Consider the following 24,174-nt stretch of genomic DNA (forward strand, 5'->3'; position numbering starts at 1 on the left):
GCCACCCATGAGATGTTCCCTAGCTACACACCCTACAACGGGGCCCTTAGTGCCAGTGCAATGCAGCAATGATGCTAATGGTCATGGTTGGTGTAGTGGCAGGGCGGACCACCCATGAGATGTTCCCCAGCTACACACTCTACAACGGTGCCCTTAGTGACAGTGCAATGCAGCAATGATGCTAATGGCCAGGGCCGGTTTAGTGGGCCACCCATGAGATGTTCCCTAGCTACACACCCTACAAAGGTGCCCTTAGTGCCAGTGCAATGCAGCAATGATGCTAATGGTCATGGTTGGTGTAGTGGCAGGGCAGACCACCCATGAGATGTTCCCCTGCTACACACCCTACAAAGGTGCCCTTAGTGCCAGTGCAATGCAGCAATGATGCTAATGGCCAGGGTTGGTGTAGTGGCAGGGCGGACCACCCATGAGATGTTCCCCAGCTACACACCCTACAAAGGTGCCCTTAGTGCCAGTGCAATGCAGCAATGATGCTAATGGCCATGGTTGGTGTAGTGGCAGGGCGGACCACCCATGACATGTTCCCCTGCTACACACCCTACAAAGGTGCCCTTAGTGCCAGTGCAATGCAGCAATGATGCTAATGGCCATGGTTGGTGTAGTGGCAGGGCGGACCACCCATGAGATGTTCCCCAGCTACACACCCTACAACGGGGCCCTTAGTTCCAGTGCAATGCAGCAATGATGCTGATGGTCAGGGTTGGTGTAGTGGCAGGGCGGACCACCCATGAGATGTTCCCCAGCTACACACCCTACTAAGGTGCCCTTTGTGCCAGTGCAATGCAGCAATGATGCTAATGGCCAGGGTTGGTGTAGTGGCAGGGCGGACCACCCATGAGATGTTCCCCAGCTACACACCCTACAAAGGTGCCCTTTGTGCCAGTGCAATGCAGCAATGATGCTAATGGCCAGGGTTGGTGTAGTGGCAGGGCGGACCACCCATGAGATGTTCCCCAGCTACACACCCTACAACGGGGCCCTTAGTTCCAGTGCAATGCAGCAATGATGCTAATGGCCAGGGTTGGTGTAGTGGCAGGGCGGACCACCCATGAGATGTTCCCCTTCTACACACCCTACAAAGGGGCCCTTAGTGCCAGTGCAATGCAGCAATGATGCTAATGGTAAGGGTTGGTGTAGTGGCAGGGCGGACCACCCATGAGATGTTCCCCTTCTACACACCCTACAACGGTGCCCTTAGTGCCAGTGCAATGCAGCAATGATGCTAATGGTCAGGTTGGGTGTAGTGGCAGGGCAGACCACCCATCAGATGTTCCCCAGCTACACACCCTACAACGGTGCCCTTAGTGCCAGTGCAATGCAGCAATGATGCTAATGGTCAGGGTGGGTGTAGTGGCAGGGCGGACCACCCATGAGATGTTCCCCAGCTACACACCCTACAACGGGGCCCTTAGTGCCAGTGCAATGCAACAATTATGCTTATAGCCAGGGTGGGTGTAGTGGCAGGGCGGACCACCCATGAGATGTTCCCCAGCTACACACCCTACAATGGGGCCCTTAGTGACAGTGCAATGCAGCAATGATGCAAGCCATCTGCATCTACATTGCGTGTGCAAGGGAGTTGCGGTGAGTGACACTATATGTGTGAGACTGCTGCAGCTACTGGGTGGTGATACACAAGAGCCAGTCATAATAGCCATCCACTAAAGGTTTTCCACCACTCCACCATCTGGGGGTGTGTGGGTGGTCCTCGCCTTTTTATTTACAATAATACTTCCACATATTGGTATTATCAGTAATTTATGTCAATCCTCTGGTCTGTCCAAGGAAAATATTAAACATTGCAGCCTTCTGGCCCCATACATGTGTGGTGTCTTCCTTTTCCCTTTGAGTTGAAGTACATAGTTTGGTCACAAATATATGTTTCAGAGTGGGCTTCTTAGCAGAGATTGGCCTGTGGCACAATGGCTCGCTCACCCCCATCACAATGACAGGGTACACCATTGCTGCTGTAACATTCCCCCAAACACTGTCAACACGCAGTCAGGGCAGGGCATGCACTGATTATTTAACCCAGAGATCTCTGTTTGTTTACAGTCCTGTGTTTTGCTTCTGATGCAGGAGGCCTAATTGGTCCCAGAGGTGAAGGAGTGGCCTCCGAGGGAGACCTGTTGCCAAGCACAGGCTGGTTTCCTTCTCTCTCATCTGGGTGGTGCACCCAGCAGGTGTCCGCTGCACCAAACAAGGGCGACAGTAGTCATCTACTAACTAGGCTGGACTTCTCCTTTACTGTCTGAGCCTCATCCCTGCTCAAAACATTGTAAAATGCAGCATGAGTTTTATTAAGCACCTGGGGGCCGTTAAATAAGTCTATCAGCTATGTCATTAAATTCTTTAAATCAGAAACCCAAAAAATTAAAATAGCAAAAAAAAGAAACGACCAATAATTGCAAATGTATTTAACACGACCAAAGAGCATGTTTAGCTGCACCCAGAGCTATGGCTATTGGCTATTCGGTGTATACTCCCACCTTACAGTAAGTTACTTTCATTGCGACTAATTTGCATGTGAAAAGTACACTCAGTCATCACACTGTCTGCCACATTGAATTCTTGGTATCCAGTATGCATAGTAAAAGAAGGCAACCGCTACTTTTTACCAACATTGGCAAAGCTAAATTGGGCAGGGTTTAACTGGATAAATAGCATTTGTGCATGCAACAATCTAAAAAGAATTGGTGAAACCATGTGTATTTATGTCTAAGAACATTAAAGCTTGTTACTTTCTGTGAATGAGGTCCAGCAGAATCAAAGAACAAAATGGCTGTTACAGGGTTGCATAATGCTGGATTAGCGATGATTAAACTTGCTTTTAACGTTCTGCACTGAGGATTCCTTAACCCCTGGGCACGTACTCATTTAACAGTCTGGTTGTTTGTACTATTTAAATTGTGCAAACTAACCTCATTTGGCTTTCCTTTCAAAGTTCATCTATCAATTACAAGGCACTAGTTTTTTCAATATGATTTTTTATCTAAAATATAAAATGTAACTTTCACTACTAAAATGCACTACTGTAATACTAGTTATTCCACACTTCTGTGTCACTAACTGTTAGACCTGTCAGCACTAGGGTGGCCTCCCCCAAGCTTTTTGCCTTCATCCCTCCTATTTTTGCGGATCTCGTTTTTGTTGGTCTTAGGGACCCTGTGTAATTTACCACTGCTAACCAGTGCTCACTCCCCTAAACATGGTAACATTGTCTTACACCCAAATGGCATATTTAATCTACTTGTAAGTCCCTAATAAAGTGGTACTGCATGTACCCAGCTAGTTTACTTGGGATACCTGGTGGGCCGTGGTAAGTTGCAACCTTTCCAGGCCAAGATAGAAATTCTCAATGTCTGGGTGTCCCCCAAAACTGAGGGCCTTCCTGGGCCTCACTGGTTAATACAGGTTTATCAAGGGGTATGGCACCATTGTTTCCCCCTTGACTAGGCTGACGGAAGAAGCAGCCCATGAAGTTGATCTGGACGGAGCCCTCTCAGAAAGCCTCTGACTCCCTCAAACAGGCTATGTGTACAGCCCCTGTAGTCAAGGTCCCTGACTTTTCTCTGGAGTTCAAAGTGCAAACAGATGCCTCAGAGGATAGCATAGGGGCAGTATTGTCACAGTTAAATGAGGAGGGCCTAAACCAACACACAGACTTCATTAGGAGGAGGTTGCTTCTCCGTGACCAGAGGTGCAGTGCTGTTGAGAGAGAAGCCTTTTTTGTGGTCTGGGCACTGAAGAAGCGGAGACCATACCTGTTTGGGTTTCACTTCCGGGTTCAGACAGCCACAGGCCCCTCAGGAAGTTGATGCAGGCGAGGGGTGAGAATGCCTTAGGGTGGTCTACCCCAAAACGTTTGCCTTCAACCATCCTTTTTTTGCTGAATTCCTTTTTGTTGACCATAGGCATCTGTGCATTTTAGTTCTGCTGACATGCTAAAGTGCTTGTGCTCGCTCCCAAAAACATGGTAACATTAGTTTTGTTCCCCCCAATTGTCATATTTAATTTACTTGTAAGTTCCTAGTAAACCGGTAGTACATGTACCCAGGCCTGTAAATTAAATGGTACTAGTGGGCCTGCAGCAGTGATTGTGCCCCCCACTTAAGTAGCCCTTTTATACATGTCTCAAGCCTGCCATTGCAGCCTATGCTTGCAGTTTAAGACTGCCATTTCGAGATGGCAAAATAAACCTTTTGACAGGACTAAAACATAATTTTTCATATAAATAAGTCACTCCTAGGGTAGGCCCTAAACAGACCTGAGAGCGAGGTACCATGCATTTATGAAGTTGGACATGTACTTTTAACTATTACATGTCCTGGTATTGAAAAAATCAAAAATTTGTGTTTCACTACTGCAAGGCCTATCTCTCCCATAGGACAACATTGGGTTCCCTTATTACATTTAATAAGTGATAACGTTCAATTGTGAGCTGGTAGGAATGTCGAGTTTGGTGTCTATGGAATTGTGATTTAAAACCCTGTTTAGTGGTAAAGTCAGATTTTAAGTCGTAATTCTGATAATGTCACTTTTATAAGGTTGATATAGTCTACAAAAAGTTCTGTTGGGCAAGACCAATTTATTTTAAATCATAGCAATTTAAATGAGAAAACATTTCTTTTTATGTACTCTGAACATAGTACTAAACACACCACAAAGATACTTGAAGTTATATATGTTTCATTTATATATTTCATTTGGTGAGAGAGGCTGTCAAACAGAACATAAACAAAATAACCAGTTAATCAGTAACTAATGTGACATATAATGAAAAAAATGGTGAACTGACGAACACTACATGAATCCATAGATAAACAAAACAAATGAAAAAATCTCTCTCTAATTATAAAGTTCAAAGGTAACCCGTAATGTCAACTATTCCTGGTTACAGTGACTAAGGACATGACTAGGTTGTACCTCGATTTTTCGACCCTGATGTCTGTATTATTGAAAGTGCATCACGTAGTGTCTTCTTCTGGACAAAAAGAACCACACTGAGACAGTCAGGTTGTTTCAAAATAGAGAACAGTCACTAACCCAATCCTGGATTGAGTCGACAGTGGGATTTATATCAAGTCATCAGGGACACATCATCGTCATAAGTAGGCAAGGACCTTACTGACGAATCGGTCACTCATGGGTAGGTGCAAATATGGATTGTTAAATTTTGCAAAGTGTCAGTACCCATGAATACATTGGGTTAATCAAAGATGGATCATTGTAATGGCTGGCAAAAATTCAGAAAAAGAGTCGGTATGCTCCTCCCTTGAGAACCGATCACTAAAGCTCATGGGTCGGGGTAAAGACGAGTTAATCACTCTAACAAGGAAGCAGTACCCAGAAATTCTCTTGGTTAATCCGTTCAGGTTGTTGCACTCAATGCAACACTAGCAGATCGGATGCATGGACGCCAAAGGACTGCAAAACACTATAGGATCCAAATGCCTTCGGGAGATTGTTGGTCCCGCGGTTTGAGATCCTAGAATATCCACTCATAAGGAGGGACAGTGTAAACAGATTGACCTGGATCCTTGGGCACAATTGAATAGAGCACTCACAACAGAATTTTTTAATTGGAATGATGGTATCCCTAGAGTAAATGGTGGACCCATTTCCCTACAAGGACCATTCACGCCTGTGGGATACTCGCCATAGTTACTTGGGTATTAGTTTGAAGATTCTGAAAGGAGATGCACATTATATATGCCTTGATATAGGTGGCCATTACTCTGCGAACACCACAGAAACGCATCGGCAATTGGGATAAACTAAATCCAGTGTACCGGCCAGTCATTGTGATAAAAACATTAGGACAGCATACATGTCTGGCATTTGAGAGTTCTTTTACCTGGATTAATCAATGAACAACTAATAATTGTACTGTCGTAATTGTTGTCTGTCTCTCTCTCTCTTCTTCTTTTGTTTTATCTTTCTTTTAGACGATACACTTTTAATTGTTTTTAATACATGGCTATAGTGTATGTACTATTTGTAGGATTTCTATGGGTGATATAATATTTGTTTTTAATACTTGATGAATTTGTGCATCTCCCCCTTGATTAAGTAATATGCTGCCTATGTAATACATAAAATTGTATAATGATATATGTGTTTCATATAATATGAAGATTTATGGATTCAGTATAATGAACAAATGTTTAATGGTTCCAACATTTCATTTTTTTAATAAAATATAGGTGGCATTCCATTATTAGTCAGTGGCTGTCTTGTGGCATTTCAAATATAGGTATATGGGTTTTTTGTATGATTGACATGAATGGTTTGTGGTATGTTTGAGATGATTGGTTGAAGAATTATTTTATTTGGGTCCCGAAGGGATTTTATCTTCTTCTTTGACGTAAATTATTTATTACATTTTATTACATTTGTCTGAAGTGGTGTGGGATTTCTCTTGTGTCATGTTTGACTTTATTACTGTTTGAAGTGCTGCATAAAGACTATAAGTTAAGTCTGACTGCTCTGTGGCAAGCTCCAGCGGGTTGAGCATAAATTAATTTGGGATTTGCTTGTGACTTCATGTGAACAAGGTCTGTGGTTGCTGTTTGAGTAGGGTTTCACCCCCCCCCAACCAGTAACCCAATTTCTTCCACTTACTATAAAGCATTTATGTATCATTATCCATACTTCTTTACTCTACCTATAACTATGCTGCACTACTGTACGATTAACAATACCACACCTTTGTGTCATTAACTACACCGTATTCCTGATCCACTATCTTCGCCTGACTACTGTGATATTAACTGCACCACTGACCATTAGTTCACTCTCCAGTGGCTTTAAATTGTCACATTTCCCTAACAATAGCTATGCCTCACACCTGACCCATTACCCATACTTCATTATGTACTATTAATTATACCACACTCCTGTGATGCTAACTGTACAGCATTCCTGTATAAATATCTATTCTTTGCTGCTGGACCATTAACTACTCGTCAATAGTGTCCCAATAACAATACCACAACTCTGCACCTCTAACTATATTATATTATTGTACAACTATCAATACCCCTCTACTGTGCCATTAACAATAGAGCATCTGTGCCCTAAGTATACCATATTCCTGTACCACTATCTGTGTATGGATTCTGTGCCATTCACAATACTACTGTGCTGTTAACAGGACCACGCCTCCGTGTCACTGACTTTGTAGTAATCTTGTAAACATATCTATACTTCTCTACTGGGACATTACCAATAAATGACAATCTTTCTGTCTAACTTTACCATACTCATGTACCACTATCTGTACCTTGTGGGAGGCAAAAATCTAACACACACACAAACTTTGTCTTGTGCAGTGGGGTTGGCCACAGGGTCCCTGCCAACTACCCATAACTGCAAACCCAACTGTGCACAGCCTTTAGCCATGTGCAGTGTGCAGTTATGGTTAGGTCAGAGTTTCCATTGAAAAGTAATTTTTTGTTTTCTATATAACTCTGGAGTCATTTGAAGAATCGGCACAAGCCTTTCAAATAAAGTTAATCTGATTTGGGGTTGGCATAGAAGGTTTTGTGAGATCCTTCAAGTGGGGGAAAAGAGAGGGCAGGTTAAAAAAAGTGACATTTTCATTTTAATTCCATTCAAATTCATTGCTTTCTGTACCAGAAAAAAACAGTAAATGGAATCACACCAAACATAGCATGAAAGTACAACTTTAAATACGGAAATGCTTTTGCTTGATTTGACATATACCCTTTCAGTAATATTTGGGAAATTTGTGTTTAAGTATTTTGTAGATTGGCTTGAAAGGGTTACATTGTAGTGATAGCTAAACCATTAATGTGCAGAGGTTTGAAAACCCCGGATCGCCGCTCTTTTGCAGACCAAAAATCTTTTACAATTCAGGCCTGATTGGTTAAGGGAGCTTTTTTTCCTAATAAGCATTTCAGGAGTGTGGGTCATGGGCACAGACAACTGATGGTGCCGTATATAATATGATTTTTTTAGATGAAAATCACAAAACAAGGTAAAATTGAAGAGTGAAGTCATGTATAGCTTCGGTTATTACACATAAATATAGGCTTAAAACCCCTTAGAAATTCAGTGAAAAAAACAATTAAAAATTAAGTTATGCTTATGAATTAAAACTGAAAAAAGACTGAATTTGACAAGTTATGCGTAGAACTATGATTCATAATTTGAACAAACTTTACAAACCAAAATCGGACGTCAAATTCAATGCTTTTGACTTTAAAAAAAATGAAATCAATGAAAGTTTAATACAGTTACATAACAACATATACTAAAAGCAAAAACTTACATTCAAAGTCCGTGCTTTCATATTGTTAAGGCTAATATGATATATACTCATCTGTAAGATTATTAAAGACATTTGCAATGACATCACATCTAGGGTGCGGTGATGAGCATGGCAAGTGGTGCCTGAGTTATGGTTTGCATGTCAGTTGCATGTGTTATGGATTGTGGTTCTAACTGCCACTTGCAAATTTCAGTGTTTTTTCAGTTTTAATTCTTAACCATAACTGCGGCTGTGCTTTATTGTGCGTGTGAGATTTTGAAAATAGCAGCCACTCCTGCGCATTTGTACTTCTCTTCTACATTTCTTTGAAAGAACATTTTTAATTTACCTGCAATTTTGGTCGGTTCTGCACCAAATTCATCACTCACATAGCTTGTACAACTATGGTCGAGCATGGCAAAAGTTTAAGGGAGAGACAAAAGCATACGTTTTCTCATGTTCCCCATAGGAAAGATTGCTAAAGCATAAAATACTGAATGAATTAACATCAAACTCGACATGATTGTCTAACTTCACTCGAAAAGTATGCTTTTCATAGTTTCATATGAAGTCTTTAAGGTATTAGCATTTAAAAAAAAGTGCTGGGTGAACTTTAAATGGCTAACCCTTTTGTACATCTGTGCCATTCAAAATTTCGACTTCAAAAATCGGTATTTCTGCCAGTCACATTTCAAATTTTCAAGGAATGTGCCTGGCAGATGAAGGACATCAAAAAAATTCTACCACCTTGAAAAGCAGGATTTTGGTCATAATTGAAGTTTTAGCATTGTGGAAAGAAACTTCTGCAGCTAATGGGATGTACCAGGAAAAGTGCATGCCACAGATGAGTGAGAACACTCACATGCATGGAAAATCATAGAAAATGTGAAAACATTTGCCACTGTAATTTTTATAAAAATCATGATCATGAGGCCACAATTTTCTATTTGAACGCAGCCACCAAAATTTCAATTTTCATACAAATTGCGATTTTTAATTTAAAAAGAGAAATCTTCAACGTTATGGTTGGGGTGATGGCCCTACTATGTGTGCAGGTGGGTGGTGGATTCAGGGCCTGGCCACAAGTAAATCACTGCAGTTAACACCAGCTGTGCATGGCTGTGCACAGCGGGGTTGCCTGCCCACGGGAATGGGCCACGCAGCTAACTCCCACTACACACAGCCAAATACTGCACAGTCCAGAGTAGGCGCACCACTTTATCAATGACACAGAAAAACAAAGCTGTCTACCAATAGCAAAACACATATATGATATAAAAATGCTATGTTAAAATATACCTCTGTAATGGGGAAGAAAGAAATATACTGAACCACAGAGCAAGACAAAGGGTTTGGAACTAAAGAGAAGACGAGATGGAAAAGTGGTTAAGAGAAAAATCACAGGATTTGAAGAAAAGGAGAGAAACAGAGAACGTAATTAGGAAGCTAAAAGGCTAGAAACTAAAGTTGAGAAGAGAAGGATGGAATTATAGGAAGGCAAGTAAAGAGGAGGACAAAAGGCTATGAACTAAAGAGGATAGGACAAAAGGAGGAATAGTAGAAGAGGTTAATAAGAGGATGTATAGAGAAGGGGAGAAAGTCAAACGGAGGGCCAAATATAAACTAAAGTGTAATAGAGGGATTAGAGAGGGAATTAATGGGAGAGAGTTAAGAGGAGTAATTGAGGAAGTGAAGGGGAGGAGATAATTTAAAGAATCAAAGAGGCGGGGAGAAGAGAAGAGATGGAAGTAAAGAGGGGCGCTGGAGAGTAGGGCTTAGAGAGGATACAACTAAGGGCCCGATTTAGCGTGTGGTGGAGAGGGTGCTCCATCACAAAGGTGATGGAGTACCCTCCACCGCCAAACTGAAGGTCCGTCTGGCTAATTTAGAGATGGGTGGACCTTCATTATGTAGATGGAGGAGACTACTCAGCCTCAGCCTCCTACACACACCTCCCGTGGCCTGCCTGAGTAAGGGCAGTCAGACATTTTGTCATTTTCCTGCCCATCCAATTTAGAGTGGGGGGGGGGATAAATGGCATGTTTTTGCTTTCACTTACTGCCATCCAAAGTGTAGTGGTAAGTGAAAGTAACCAATCAGAATAGGCTTTACTTGATCTTTATCAATTGTTCATGAGTCAAGTGTACACCAGTAATTCTAAAGCAGTCTGTGGACTACTACACAACTACCCCTTGAAGTTGACCTCTTTTTTAGCCGGATGTAGGTCGATGTGCATCCTGCGACAATGGCATGCCCCAACTAAGAAAAAAATTGCCCACACTTACTCACCAATATCTCAGGGTAGATAACTGATCATGTTGATCATTTCCCATTAATATCTGTCCCCGTAGGGGCCTCTGTGAGGGATATTTACCACGCTCATGGTTCTGGAGGATTTCTGATCCAGGTGTAGCTTCCTTCTAAATTTGATCCTTTTTAAGGCTAGAGGTATGTTGTGGAAGCCTTCGGGGACCTCTCGGCGGACCTGGGTGGATCGTTGACTATACTTATGGTCACATTGTGAGGATCTCAGACCATTTCAATATCTCACAGTGGATCTCTAACACCTTTGATGGCATTGTGTGACCCTTTGACCATGTTAAAGACTGGGGTTGATGTATGGGCCCTGCATGAACTTCTGACCATGTCGATTGCTTAGGCGAGATCTTTAATCTTGTTAATATGTACTTATAGTATACTTGATCATGTGTATGGATCTTTCCATCACTTCCGGTCAAACGTCTAACAATGAAGAATGTCCTGAAAGTTCTTTGTACCTACCCATTTTCCAAAGCAAGGCGAATAAAGCCTTTACGGTTTCTGAGAACAACTCTTTCCTCTCCAGGTACACAGTTCAGAGACTCTGCTGCTCCTCCAACTGCGATGGCCACTGCATTCCCTGTCCCATTCTTGGAGAGGAGATAATCCAAGCTTGATTTACTGACAGAACACACCCCTGCAAGAAGAACAAGACAGAAATGTGGTAAAAGATTATCAAGACTGAGGGCAGTGACACTAACTCAGAGCATCACTAAACCACAGAGCCAGTGTCAGTGGACCATAGAGACAGAGGACAGTGCTAGTTCCTAACTTTGCCAGTAAACAGCAGAGTCTCAACCCTATATAGCATTACTGGACATCAGACACATGATTAGTATTGATGGCCCATAAGGCTTGACTGGACCACAGACACTGGAAATACCCCTGGGCCAGTGCGATGAGGTCAATGTCAGTCAATCAAGGCAACTATGCACCGAACTGAGAAAGGGAAATGTATACTTTCATAGTATAATTATAGTATCGGGATGAGGGTTCCATTAAAGACCACAGAGATGGAGCAAGCATTGTAAGTCCCTTGTGGAGTCAATGACATGCTGTGGCAACTCTTCATGCCATTGGAGGACCAAAGAGATATGAACCACAGAGCCAAGAGACAATGTCAGCCTCTCAGAGAAACACTGGAGAGGGTGAGGGTAATGTCTGAGCCTTTGAAATAACAAAAGCAATAAGACCAAAGCACTGGTCATCAGACCCAACATTTTAGCACATCTCACATAGGCCACGACAAGCCTGAATCCTCCTAGACAGCACAACTTATGCAGTATGATGCAACCCACCTTCCTGGAGTTTTAGTGTTTTGTGGATGTGTATAAACAACTCCCCCATGCTGTAGGCCCCCTGTTAGGATACTCTGCACCACATAACGCGCAACACACAAAGATGAAACTCACACAACCACGAATGGTAAATATTTGGAGCCCGTGTGGAAATGTCTTATTGTCATAGTTGCAGTGTGTCACTGTACCTTTTCAGCATAAAGATACTAGATTATGATTCTAAACGTTAGGGAAAAATCAAATGCAAACATCTCAGGGTAAGAGTGTGGTAATACCATTTTTTTACCAAATAGGGTTGGTTTTAGTGCTTTATTTGTAAGAGAAAGATTGCTAGTTCCCAAATCCCTGCGCAAAAGCTGATCGCTGGTGCAGTTAAATGCTGATGCACCAAATACCAAGGATGGTAGTCTCTAATCAGCCCCAGACACTTCCTGCCCCTTTATCTCACTCTTACAGGTTCCTCCTTTCTCTCTTTGTGACGTTTTTCTGTCTTTATCTTCCTCCCTTTTTCCAATCTGTTTGTTTTTGTCTATCTTTTGCACTCGCTAAATATTTGATGCGGAAAAATAAGTGCTGGTCTCAAAAAAAGTGCCACTGACCCCCGTCGACAACCACCAGCTCAAATTAAACACTAGTCGGTTTTGTGTCCGTTTCAGAATTTTACATCTAGTAATTGGGAACAATATGTGTTAATGGTCTTTATGACCAGTATTACCACAAAGTGTTCCTCTTGACACTTTTTTAGCCACACACATTTAGCTAGCTATTACTTGGGAGAAATTGCATCTAGGACCAATTTGTTTGAAATCCATGATTCAAAATTGTGTAAAACCACATTCTAAAGTTCTCAATATTCAGAGTGAGCTCATGTGTATTTTAGCACTGATTGTGTAGGTTGATATGCTTTCTTAAGCAGCAATAAAGGAAAGGCCGTTTTTACAAAGTATATGTAGTCTCCAGGTAAAATTGTGGTAAACTGTACATAGAGTCACTATACTAGCTAGCTTTTTAGGTCTCTGACAGACAGTGCATGCTCTGTCTCTTCGCGACATGTTGTTTACAATCAATGGGCTACAGCCCGCCCATAGAATTACCATTTGTTAACTTCAGCGTCAGGTTCGAAATCCTTCACTCCTGTTTGTCCATGGATGCATGCGTCATGCCTCTTCTTGTGTTCAGCCCTCCCCTAGAGCATGGACCAAGTACTTGTATACATCCACTGCTCCTGTTTGAGAAGCTAACTTTTTTTATTTGTCTTTAAGCACTCCATATAAGTGCCTGCATTTTCACTTGCTCCATCTTATCCCACCTGCTCACCCTTCATGTTGCTTCTTTCAAGCCCAATGACATCTTGCCCCCTCCCACAAACTGTGAGTTGGGAGCCAAATTTGAGTCTTGGACTGGAAATCTGTATTTTGTTAGTTTGACTTTTTGTCAAGTACATAGCTTGCTATGCATGTTTCTACTTTTAAAAAAAGGGTGTGGTCTATGTGATTTTATTGCTCTTTCCCATATAATTGTGATATGCATGGCCATAGTAAAGCAGCACTGGGGGGGTTTGGCACGCAGCATGCGTGTTGAATAGCACGGTACAACATGCTTTATATTTCAATTTCTGAACTATGGCGCCACGATTTTTCTTTGTAACACCCAGTTTCCTTACTAGCACATCGTTCCTTGCCAGGAACTAGCCATTTACTTGTATTAACTTTCTAAAACTGATAAAACCTTACAGAAATGCAGTGTACAAAATATATTTATCGAAACCCAACAAAACATTCCAATAAGTTTTGAAAACGTGAAAACGAGAAGATGTGTTTTTCACAAGGTCCATTGCTCATTGAACTCCAAAAGACTATGTTGCTGTCAACAAGGTGTAATCTAGCAGGAACTGCAATACAGCACCATTCCTCACTTCAGATTTACTCAAACGGAATGTAAAATCTCGGTCATACAGTAATTATAAGGAGAATTTATCATTATAATAAACAAATGCAGATGGCACAAGATTTGAAGTCACCCGTTGCTCACCATTCAGGCTTTCTTTACACAGACAGTGACGTAAATTTCCATCTCTGTTGCTTCTTTCCATCCATCCCTGTTGCTTCTTTACCATCTCGAGCAAAGTTGCTTCTTTCTCCCTCCCACCCGCCATTAGCGTTGCTTCTTTCCCCTCTCAAGCTGGATAACATTAAAGCAGAGAAGATATGGTATAATGGCCAGAGCTACTGACTTTGGAGCTGGGGAAGCAGGTTTGAGTCTTAGATCAACATCCTGTGATTCTGGGAAAATCACCTAACCTCACCATGCCTATCAAAAGTCAATGTCACCTTGTGTAATGTAACTGGTATTCAGGTATCTTCAAGTCAAGGTCACACTTTATAAAACTATGAAAAAAACAATCTCCTTACACTAGGAGGCCTTCAGTTTTGGGTCTCAGCTAGACAGCACATGCCTGTCACTTCACCCCCCGTGTTGAGCTCATTGACCCGCCCCTCCTCACACACAAAAAAGCGCTATCATGTGTCCGGCGCTGGCCATTTATAGTTCTTTTATTCAGTGACTGTCAGTCATGCCGAACAGCAGATGTGCTGCTAGATTAGATGGCTAAAAGACATTCACATTGATAACCCCAATAGCTTGGGCATTGAAAATGAAAATGAAATGAAAAAGAAAGGTTTGTATAGCGCAACTGTCACTCCTGACGGAGTCTCCTGGCGCTGCAGATAACTAAACTAACTGTAACTGTCCAGACTAAATCATAGCCAGAGAGCAGACATCTGTTAGGCCGAAGACCCAGGTCTTAAGGGCTCGTCTAAACAGGTCTTCACGTTGAATTGCTCTCAAGTCCTTAGGCAGATTATTCCATGCTTTTGCTCCCAGTACCATGGCTGATTTCCCTCCTTTTGATGACATTTTAAACCTACTTATTGCCAAAATGTTTGCAGAACTTGATCTTAATGTCCTTGTTGTAGTGTATGGTTTAAATCTGATGGAGAGATAAGCGGGGCCCACTCCCCGGGAAGCTCTAAAAGTCGTCAGAAGTAGCTTAAACAAGATTCTTTTATGAATCGGAAGCCAGTGCAAAGTCTTTAATGCAGCAGAAGCAGATGATCTACGAGGAAGTCCCAAGACCAATCTGGCCGCTGCATGCTGGACTACCTGAAGCCGTCTCAGGGAGGATTTATTCGTCCCAACGAGGAGGCTATTGCAGTAGTCCATCCGAGACAGTATAAGAGCTACTGTCACCGTTTTCCTAGCTGCTGATGGGATGAGATTGAAAAACTTTTTCAATGTACGGATATAACTGAAGCAGATCCCTGTTAATTTTAACACATTGGGTTTGAAGGAGAGGGAGGAATCAAACAGTACCCCCAGATTTTTAGCGACCTCAACTGTTGAAGGAGGGGCTGCAATATCATCTGGCCACCAATCTTTGGGTTGAAACAGATTGTTTTTACCAATGGGAAGAATCTCTGTTTTGTCGGTGTTACAACAGAGATGGTTGTTGTTCATCCATTTAATGATTGCAGAGAGACAAGCTTTGAAGTTTTTTTCCACTGTTGTTGATCCATCTTCCATAGACAGAATAAGTTGGGTATCGTCAGCGTAAAATGTAGTCTCAATTCCAAAGGACGAGATTAATGAGATCAGCGGAGCCATATATATGTTAAACAACAGGGGACTGATATAGGCCCCCTGTGGGACACCCGTAGAGACAATGTGTTCAGATGACACGCAGGAACCCAGGGAAACGACCTGTTTCCTGTTAGACAGGAATGATGTAATCCAGGCCAATGCCAGGTTTGTAATGCCACATGATTTTAATCTGGCTAACAGGATGTCATGGGAGATGGTGTCAAACGCGGCAGACAGATCCAAAAGGATCAAGACTGCCTTCCTGCCATTATCCATGATGAATTTTAGGGTGTCAGATATCTCAAGTAAGGCTGACTCTGTCGAATGTTTTGGACGAAAACCAGACTGTTGAGGATGAAGGATGGATGCATAAATAGCAACATCATCAGCATATGCTGTTAACTTAAATTTGTGACCACCAAATGTCAAGGCAGTATGCCCCCATTCATACTCAATTATTGCAGGTATGGCTCAATATAGAGAGCGAATAAGAGGGGGGAGAGCGGACACCCCTGTTGGGTACTGCGGAAGATCTGGAATGGCACTGGGTACCTTCCTGCATATGCTAACTTAGCAAACGGATTCTTAGATAATGACTGTACCAGCTTAATAAATCTATTCTCAATTGCCAATAGCTCTCAAAGTGGCCCACATACAACCCCACAAAACATGATCAAAAGCCTTCTCAGCATCTCACAATATCATACCGAATCTGGTATTTGATTATTCTGCAACATAATTTATTTATTTTTAAATGCCCTGATTGAAGTATTTGTATGACTAATAGCGTATCTACCTGGGACGAACCCGTGGTGTTGCTGAGAGACTATCACTGGTTAAAAGTTTGCCGAATAGCTTAGTCTTTGTGTTAATCAAGGAAATGTGTCAATAAGAACTCATGTCCTCTGGTGGCTTGCCTTTCTTCCGTGTGTTGGGGACTGCCCCCCTCACGAATATATTGGATCACCTTTAAAAATTACATAGGCATTATATTTTTGAACGTTTTATAAAATTCCAAAGGTATAGCATGATCGCCTGCTGCTTTGTCAGGGGCAAAGCCGCTAGAGCGACCTCAACCTCACCCATGGAGAACTCTATCCAATGTAGACGCCTGGCTTTCCACTAAACACAGTAATCTGCAACCCTGAATATTTTCCATGAAACTGGATTGGTTCATTTCTTGGAGTCGACAATATAACTCCTGATAAAAAAGTGAAAATTGTTCCAAAATCACTTTAGGATTAACATAGACTATGCCATTCATACCTTTAATATATTGGGAAGTGAATTTCGCCTGCCTATCAGAAATTTGATGAGCCAGAACTCTGCCCACCCTTTCCTCATACTCATATTGTATGGCTTTGTACTTTGCATGAGTGGCTGCTATCTTATTATTCAGCTTGCGCCCCAGCAGGGAGAGCGTTTCAAGTAATTGAGACTCCAAATCCTGTTCATCAGCTCCTCCATGATCTATAGCCTGAGCATGTAGAATTTCAAGCTGAGGAATAGCCTGACGCAGAAACCTGGCATTTCCCAAGGCGACCTCATTTTGTCTGAGAATAAACTGCAGCGTGATACCCCGGATATATGCCTTCATTGTATCCCAAATAATCGGGGGTGCAGCCGTGCCTGTATTGACTGTGATAAATTCCCTGAGTAAATCTGATCAGTGTCTACAATAACAGGATTGGAAAGAAGATGGCGTGGAAACGAGAATTTGGACCATTCACTTTTTCATGACTTAAGTCCAAAAGTAAACAATATAAGATTATGGTCTGTGATCCTAGGACACACGTCCATTTCTGCATCTTTAACCAGAGACCTCCTAGCATAGACCATGTCAATCCAGTAGTGTTTGTGAGGAAATGAATATAATGTATAACCTCGCTAAAGAGGATATTATATTCTCCAAACATCAGTCAGCCCATGAAAATAAACCAGTTCTTTTATAGAGGTCCTGGTTTTAGACATATGTGGAGCAGCAGCATGTTTAGCGGAGTCAGTGCTGTAATCTATAACATAATTAAAATCTCTCATTATAATCATTTTCCCAGACCAGTCCAACAGTTGCAAAGAGGGCATGTCCAGCAGCCCAGGCTCATCAACTTTTGGCCCATGGACCACATATTTCTGAAAACATAGTACCAGCAGAGCAATTGCCCATCTCCCCCTTGAATCCGAAGTGGTTTTCAAAACCTTAAACTCAGAGCTCTTTACAGACATCAAAGCCACCCCCGTCTGGAAATTAATTGTGAAGAACAAATAATTATATCATAACCCAATTGCCTAAGCAATAAACGATCCTTCTATGCCAAATGGGTATCTGTCAATGATAATAATTATTGCTCACTGAGAATAACCGGGTGCACAAAGATCTCTAGAGCTGGTGCCTTAACCCCATAAGATATTTTAAAATGCAAGCTTTGCAACCAATTAAGCAAAACAGATGTACTGCCACATTTCTCCTTGTTGACAATTTGTTTGAGGCAGAGTTTAATAAAAAATGTAAAGTATATATTGCGACCCAGATTTTGCATGGGGTTGTGTCATTTTTTTTGTCACAACCCCATGCAAAATCTAATTTGTTACATCTTGTAATGCAATCAAATGCACTCATGATAGACCCGTTAAACTTATATGTGAGGTGTTAAGATCTCATGTCACTTCCTGTGAGGTAATGGGTTGTGATGCCACTTCCTGTGATGCCGTGATGTCAAATGCTGTTGTCATGCACCATGAAGTCACTTACATACCGCCAAACTTGGTTAGCCCCCTGCACTTCCTTTTTATGTCTCGCCTAGGCAGCACTTGCACTGTCTCTTCGAGACATGCAGCATTCAGTATATGGGCATTAAGCTCTGCCCATGTTTCGCCCATCTTTACCATTGGCTCCTTGTCCTGTCTTTTCCAAATTATGCCTTTTGATTTGTCAATAGGCTTAGTAGACCCTCCTTAGTACTTCCCTCTCTCCTGTTGTTACTCTCTAGCTTTCATTAGCAGTTCGGGAGCACTACTTAGTTAATGTTTTGTTGAAGTAGGCACAACATGCACAGCTTGCTAAACACTTTTTATTTCTTCTTCAAATGTTTTGTGTGCATAAACAATACACAGTGCAATCTCGGCACACAACATATCTAGGTTTTCAATCAATCCTGGCTAAGTTTCCAAGGTTTCTAACCAGTCTAAGATGGCGATATACACATTTTACTTTTCACTTGGGTTAGTCCTGTTTCTATTGCCACACGTTTCCACTATTTAAAACACATTATGCCAATCTAGCAGAACGTTGATGAAGCCATTCACACAGTTTCACACACATTTTTGCTATGTCACTACCTGTAGGTATGCTTCTTTACTTTAGTGTGCATTCTGTTATAAAAACGTATAAATAAAAAATAAAATAAATGTGGTTATATTTGTTTTTGTCAATGTCGTGTTTGAGGTGTCCACCTCATTGTTAATAAATAAGTAAGGCAGTTGAGCCAATCGCCACTCGAATCAGAGTGTCGTAGTTGGGTTAGCCACCGTGAAGTCATAGGACGCCATCGAAGCTGCACACACGCACACACATTGTAAAACTCAAAGCAGTAAAGGAGAGAGAAGGAGCAGGTGAGAAAGGTCAATTTGGTGCTCGCAGAGCACACTCGAGGGGTTAGTGAAGGGATTGTGTGATATCACATGTCAATCAATACCCCCGTTGTTCACTTCCCACTACAAATTCATTCCCCCCCACAGCCCGAACTCACATTATTATTGCCCTTCCCCCTTGTTGATCTGTAACCCTCTTTGTCCACTCTTATTTTTAAAAGGTTATTTGTGCATAGAGATAGCATGCATGTGAAGGCTTTCGTACATAGTGGGTTATTGTTTGGCAACACTGTACTCTTAGTCATGGAGGCTTTCTCGAGCTAGGACTGCTCAGATAGCAAGAAATTACATTAACACTTTTCAGCAAGTTTGTTACAGACAGGACAGCATGCTGCCACGCTGAGCATGTTTTAGTCTGGCATTTTTAAAAATTAATGCTTTTAACTCATAAGAAAGAACGTAAACGTTGTTTTCCCCGTTAGTGTATGTGGTCTCGCTCACGCACAGTCTGCTAAACTTAGATGGCCTAGAGCTCTGAATTTTTTTTAATGTTCTTAGGAGCCACAAATACTCAGCATGTTTCATGCCATTACAGACAGTGGTCAAAGTGCATTAAGAAGCATTTGCATTGCAATAGGTCTCACATTTGCGAGAATTTGAGCTATTGGCAATATACATGACAATGACTTTTATTTATGTGTTTTAAAAACATGCAAGCGGTGTGTAAACATGCACTTTGTTCTTATAGACCTTGCTTAAGAGAATCAAGGCTAGCAGTAGAAGACACGCAGGAACTGCCTGCCTTGTTTCTTTTAAGCAAAAACTATATGTACAAAGTGTTTGCGCACCGCTTGCAGGTTTTCAAAACACAAATAAAAGGCATTGTCATTTCCAATGCCAATATCTCAAACTCACACACATATGAGACCTATTGCATTAAAAATGCTTGTTTAGGACTTGTGCCCTGCCCACACTGTATGCTTGCTTTTATCTCTGGATGTTTGATCTAACGGCTGACAAAACGATATCTTCCAGACAGGCCAATTTCCGTTTTATAAGCTTAAACTGTCGCTCTTTGGCTAAACACAGTTTGGAGGTTTTAACCTTATACTTGATTATAGATGAGATGCCATTTTCTTAATGGATATATTATCAAAGGGGGTTACGTCCGTTTCGGAGGCCTGGTGGGACGTGATAAAGTTTATAAAGGAAAGATACCTTGCCCCCAGATTTCAAGGCTGCTATTTATTTCAGTAGGTTAGGGAACAATGCATCTCGTCACTGTACCTTACTTCATTATTTGTATTATTTAAAACATCTTATGCAACCATTTTAATATTCAATGGGGCATTCAAAAGACACAATCTGCTTTTTACAGACAGAATTTTAAACATACAAGTAAACATTTCTGTGAAAAATATAAAAATCAAACAGAAAATCACATTCAAATCATTGAAAACAATTACACCAGTCTAAGTTGCTTCAACATAGGCTCTCTCAAAGTGCCTACTATTTGGCTTGAATTTAGAGAGGAGCTGTCTATGGGGCAAAAGGGAATTTATAAGTCTCTGCAGGGGTATATTTGTACTAACAAGCCCTCTCCAGAGTCCTTTACAATTACTGTCCCTCATAGAACGAAAGGAAATTGCCAAAGCGTTTCCAATTCCCATGTGACTTTAGGGATTATCATCAGCGATGGGCCACGGTGTAATCTGTGGAAATTAAAAAGGAAATAATATATTAAACACCATTATTCGCCTTCTCTTCTATAGGTTATGGCCTCATAGGGGGTTAAAGTGTACCTGTTATTGTTTAGTGGGGTGGTAGAACTGTCTGCCTCAACTTATTGCTTCTTCAGCGCAATCTTCGTGATGCTGACCTTGTGACCTGAATGATAAGAGTTATTGGTCACAAATGAATGCTTTTATTATTCCACTTACAAGTATGTAAAAGTCTCTGGAATCGATTACTTGCGGACAAGACTATTCCCAGCTTATATCTCAGCAGGACAAAACAGTGCCTTAGATCCAGAGCAACACTGCTCATTTGTGTTTTTCTTCAATGTATTTATTTTATTTTATTCATTTGTAGAGCGCCTGGTTACACCACCGGTGTGTCCCCATGCTTCAAGAGAACTCTAGGAGATGCGGTTGCTAACTGCACGTTCGGCCGTGATGTAAGGCCAACCGTGGCTTATCCTTGAGGCGGTTGCACAAATAGCCAGGTCTTTAGTTGCTTACAATTTATTTTCGCATGGCTCTCTTCTTAAGTTCATAGGTAGGCTATTCTATATTTTTGCTGCGCGGTACCTGAATGAGCGTTCACCCATTCTAGCTCTGAAAATTCTTGGTACAGTCACCAAGTCCTTGTCCAGCGATCTTGTCGTAGTTTCTTCGTGCCTAGAATAGTGAGCACGGTTAGAATTTGATTACTTGAAGCGGGCGCCCGTATTTGTGCGTTGATATTTATTCCTGACACGGCAGAGGAGTAACATTGTATCTCCATGTTCATAAAGCTGCGCACATTTGGCATTGCTAACTTTCAATTACCAGTATAAGCCGATCCTCCAAAGACGACCCCAGGCGAACTGAACAAGTAAGCTAATTTGTTGTACTTCATGAGGCTGCCACATTCACATAAGTACTGGTCAAAACAAGTAATCAAATTCTAACCGTGCTCACTATTCTAGGCAAGAAGAAACAACGACACGACCTCTCCATTGAAGAAACACACATATGAGCAGTGTTGCTCTGGATCTAAGGCACTGTTTTGTCCTGCTGAGATATAAGCTGGGAATAGTCTTGTCTGCAAGTAATCCATTCCAGAGACTTTAACATACTTGTAAGTGGAATAATAAAAGCATTCATTTGTGACCAATAACTCTTATCATTCAGGTCACAAGGTCAGCATCACCAAGATTGTGCTGAAGAAGCAATAAGTTGAGGCAGACAGTTCTACCACCCCACTAAACAATAACAAGTACACTTTAACCCCCCTATGAGGCCATAACCTATAGAAGAGAAGGCGGATAATGGTGTTAAATATATTATTTCCTTTTTCATTTCCACAGATTACACCGTGGCCCATCGCTGATGATAATCCATAAAGTCACATGGGGATTGGAAACACGTCGACAATTTCCTTTCATTCTATGAGGGACAGTAATTGTAAAGGACTATGGAGAGGGCTTGTTAGTACAAATATACCCCTGCAGAGACTTATAAGTTCCTTTTTGCCCCATAGACATCTCATCTCTAAATTCAAGTCAAATAGTAGGCACTTTGAGAGAGCCTATGTTGAAGCAACTTAGACTGGTGTAATTGTTTTAAATGATTTGAAATTGATATTCTGTTTGATTTTTATATTTTTCACAGAAATGTTTACTTGTATGTTTAAAATTCTGTCTGTAAAAAGAAGATTGTGTATTTTGAATGCCCCATTGAATATTGAAATGGTTGCATAAGATGTTTTAAATAATACAAAATAATGAAGTAAAGTACAGTGACGAGATGCATTGTTCCCTAGCCTGCTGAAATAAATAGCAGCCTTGAAAACTGGTGGCCAGGTATCTTTCCTTTATAAACTTTTCTTAACGGAGACATGGATCAATGACCACTGTATGCCTGATATCGCTCTGGCTCACCCAGAGAGCTACAGTGGAGCCAAATGGAACCGTCCAAACAAAACAAGAGGAGGCCTAGCAATCATCTAGTTTAAGTGTGTCACAACAAAACTCGACTTTCACTACTGTGACAATGTTTTTTTTTTGCTTATTGTCTCTAATAGTTCCACGTTTTTGGGGCCTCTCATTTTTCGGCTGCCAGACTCAGCTGCCAGGTGGAGATCGCTATTTGTAGATGATGATGCTTCGTTTGTTTAAGGTATGCCAACGTCAACATGGGAAACAACCTTTACATCACGGATTTTACACCGCGATACATTCACAACGCAGTCGTTACAATGACCGCGTTGTTACAGTGCAGTGCCATTACAACGCAAGTCGTTACAACAACTTACGCTAGATGGCACTCTAGACTAAAGAATAGTATGATTTACTATTTTAACACCTTCCCTACTGTTGCACAGACTGGAGTTGGAATAGTAAATCATACTATTCCTAAGTCCAGCGCGCCATCTACCACAAGTCATTGTAATGACTTGCGTTGTAATGGCACTGCGTTGTAACAACGCGGTCGTTGTAACAACCGCGTTGTGAATGTACTGCGGTGTAAAATCTGTGATGTAAAGTGCTATATTCCTTCAACATACTTGGAGATATTAAATTTTGACGACAGGGTTGCACTACGACCTCTCCCATAATGGGAGATTTAAATGTGCCTGGATTAGCCCAATTAGTTAAATAACCTATAAGCATTCAGCTGGCCCCACGCTCGCCCCTTTTTTTCCAGTTTGCCTAAGCTTGAGGTTGAACCACCCGTTCTCTTGCCTTGGATGGATCACTTAGTGATTTTGACAATGATGTTGGTTTCACTCACAGCCATTTTGAGCAAGGAACTGGATACATTAACTAGATGCTGGTCTAAGGTTGGTCACACTGCCTTCTGTCGCCTCCTTTCGAACAATATTGTGGGGTTGGAGGGATCCATTGAAAGTCAGATGAATCAAGTTGATTAATGGGTGGAATCTACAATAGATGTTCTCCTCCCTAAGGTCGCAGCTCATAAAAGCAGGACTCATCTACCCTCTCCTTGGTTCTTTAAAGACCTTCTAACTCAAAAGAAAAGCTGCAAGAGTCTGGGACGCTCCTGGTGGAAAATGTTAAACATCACTGAGAAAATAAAGTACCAGGAAGCCCTATAACTATATCATAAGGCCTGTCCCGGTGCTCCTGCAGCCTATTTTGAGGCTAAGATTCACCATGTTATGAATTCTGCAAAATAATTGTTTGTTATAGTAAAATCCTTGACCAGTCCAGCATGTCGGGCCCCTCACGTGCCCCTCTCCCAAGGCAGGTGCAATGAACTTGCCTAATTCTTTTTAGGTTTCGCCTGCGGCTGTGCTTGTGACATCTAT

At 41.6% G+C, this 24,174-nt stretch overlaps 1 protein-coding gene across 3 annotated transcripts in view; it reads right to left on the reverse strand.

The window, feature by feature from the left end:
• Positions 1-24,174, reverse strand: part of LOC146780128 (diacylglycerol O-acyltransferase 2-like) — a 156,577-nt gene that overhangs the window by 30,700 nt on the left and 101,703 nt on the right. For all 3 annotated transcript variants that reach the window (XM_085638132.1, XM_085638133.1, XM_085638134.1), the window contains exon 6: positions 11,078-11,252. In XM_085638132.1, the coding sequence (XP_085494258.1) occupies positions 11,078-11,252 (175 nt within the window). The remainder of the gene's footprint in view (positions 1-11,077; positions 11,253-24,174) is intronic.

Source organism: Triturus cristatus, chromosome 12 (genome assembly GCF_964204655.1).
Source record: "Triturus cristatus chromosome 12, aTriCri1.1, whole genome shotgun sequence".
Classification (NCBI taxonomy): Eukaryota; Metazoa; Chordata; class Amphibia; order Caudata; family Salamandridae; genus Triturus; species Triturus cristatus.